General features: G+C 48.0%; 1 protein-coding gene across 1 annotated transcript in view; it reads right to left on the bottom strand.

The window, feature by feature from the left end:
- The window catches only part of tmem196 (transmembrane protein 196), a gene marked incomplete at both ends in the record, with an annotated part of 4,459 nt that overhangs the window by 582 nt on the left and 1,377 nt on the right, over positions 1-2,500 (bottom strand). The window contains 2 exons of the mRNA XM_083685220.1: positions 1-80; positions 1,696-1,752. The exon at positions 1-80 is cut by the window's left edge and continues 56 nt beyond it. Of these exons, the coding sequence (XP_083541346.1) occupies positions 1-80; positions 1,696-1,752 (137 nt within the window). The remainder of the gene's footprint in view (positions 81-1,695; positions 1,753-2,500) is intronic.

Genomic DNA, 2,500 nt, shown 5'->3' with positions numbered 1-2,500 from the left:
CTCGCCAACGCTCGCACAAACTGGAAGTTCAGAATCCCACCAATCAGACCACATATACAACATGCCGAAAACAGGATCATCTGAGAGCAAAGAGAGAGAGAGAGAGAAAGAGAGAGAGGGAGAAGAGAGAGAGAGAACGAGAGAGAGAAAGAGAGAGAGAGAGAGAAAGAGAGAGAGGGAGAGAGCAAGAGAGAAAGAGAGGATGAGAGAGAGAAGAGAGAGAGAGAGAGGGAGAGAGAGCGAGAGAAAGACAGAGAGAGAGAGAGAAAGACAGAGAGAGAGATTATTGGATATAAGCCCCCCCAAATCTTTGCAGATCAAAGCACTCGAAACCTAAGAGCTAAGACCAGACAGAGCCCCTTCAGTCAGCTGGTGTCGGAACTAACGAACCAACATTGCTTCACAGCAACACATCAAGAATAAATAAATCAAACAAATCATGAATAAATAAAAGGAATCGTATTTTAAATTAAACAAAAACTCAAGGAAGACTAAATTGCAATCTGGCGCAAAACAGAATACAAATTGGCTGATTATCTCTTCTCTGTCAGAGAGAGAGAGGGCTAAGGAGAGATAGAGGGAGAGAGAGAGGGGGGGGGAGAGAGAGGGGGGGGAGAGAGAGAGAGAGAGAGAGAGAGAGAGAGAGAGATGGAAGACATATATGCAATATGCTGTTGAGTTTTGGTGATTTGTTGATGTGCTCTCCCACACCCAGACTTTATGTTGTTACTGTGTGTGTGTGTGTGTGTGTGTGTGTGTGTGTGTGTGTGTGTGTATACTGCATGCGTGGGTGCGTGTGTGTGTACTGTGTGTGTGTGTGTGTGTGTGTGTGTGCGTGCGCGCGTGCGTGCGTGTGTGCGCGCAAGTCTTCTACCATTACACATGCCTTCAGTGAATGCCTGCATGGAAAAGCAAAGATCTAGTTTCAGTCATTATCCAGTAGAGTGTGGAAACATTTCACTCCTGATCGACACTAACCCAATCTCACCGCCACGAACAGGAGGAAGAGAGAGAGGAGGGGGAGAACGAGGGATAGAGATGGAGGGAGGGATAGAGGAGAGCCTGAAATGGAAAGATTGAGAGGATGAGAGAATGTAACGGTGGGGAGAGAGAAAGATGGAGGGAGAGAGAGAGAGAGAGAGAGAGAGAGAGAGAAAGGTGGCGATGGAAAGGGAGAGGTGAGCTGAGAGAGAGAGAATGACACAGTCATGAGTGTGATGGAGGGAGGGAGGGAGGGAGGGAGGGAGGGAAAGGTGGAGAGATGTCTCAGTTAGACCAGGTTTCACTGTATTGATCCATCACTAGCACCCTCCCCAGAGAGAGAGAGAGAGAGAGAGAGAGAGAGAGAAGGAGAGAGGGAACGAGAGAGAGAGAGAGAGAGAGAGGGAGGGAGAAGAGAGGGAGAGAGAAGAGAGGGAGAGAGGGAGGGAGAAGAGAGGGAGAGATAGGGAGAAGACAGGACAGGACAGAAAGGGAGATGAGAGGTGACTGCTGAAAGAGAAAGAGAGAGAGAGAGAGACAGAGAGACAGAGAGACAGAGAGGTAGAGGAGAGGTGACTGCTGTCTCCCCCTGTCTCCCTCTGAAGGGTCTTGGAGACCGGAGCACATGGTGTCTGCACGTGCTCAGTACTGACACTCAGAGGGCAGCTGTACAGCACCACTACGAAGTGTGTACTTCAGATAAAGGGTACTCACAATGAGCCCAGTCCTCTTCCTAGCGCACAGAACTCCACACATGCCACAGAGCAGGAACTAAAAGAGAGAGAGAGAGAGAGAGAGAGAGAGAGAGAGAGAGAGAGAGTGAAAGAACAGTATCAAATCAGCTCCAATCCAAACAAGATTATTAGCACAGAGACCTCATTAAGTGGCAGCTGTAAAAAAGCATGTTGCAACTTGGTTTGGTCACTATAGGAATACCCTGTTACCGCGGTAAACACCTCTCTGTGTCTTCATACTTGATGCCAAAGCAGTGTTCCCTCCCTCTCTCTGCGTTTTGTTTTGAGATTCGCTCAGGTTTGGAGCTGTCCGAAATCTATACTTTCAACTCAAGTGTTCAGTTCATAGTGAATAGAGAGAGAGGCTTAGAGCTGTTCTAAATCTTTACATACATACATACACATTCATAGTGAATACAAAGTGGGTTGGCCAGTCTGTCTGTCGGTCGGTCGGTCGGTCGGTCGGTCGGTCGGTCTGTCTGTCTGTCTGTCTGTCTGTCTGTCTGTCTGTCGGTCGGTCGGTCTGTCTGTCTGTCTGTCTGTCTGTCTGTCTGTCTGTCTGTCTGCCTGCCTGCCTGTCTGTCTGTCTGTCAGTCTGTCTGTCTATCTGTCAGTCCAGGGCTGGGTAGTGTGATTGACATGTCGATGCTTTCATCTAAGACGAAGACAGCTGTTTACAGTGGGCCTAACTCTGACCAATCACATGTCAGATTCATGTGTCTAATGATCCCATAACGGGTGAATCACTTATGATTTAAATAGAATTCCATTCATTCATTAAGTTA

The sequence above is a fragment of the Argentina silus genome (assembly GCF_951799395.1).
Source record: "Argentina silus genome assembly, chromosome: 14".
Classification (NCBI taxonomy): domain Eukaryota; kingdom Metazoa; phylum Chordata; class Actinopteri; order Argentiniformes; family Argentinidae; genus Argentina; species Argentina silus.
Note: the sequence above shows the minus strand (reverse complement) of the source record. Positions and strands in the feature narration are given on the sequence as shown.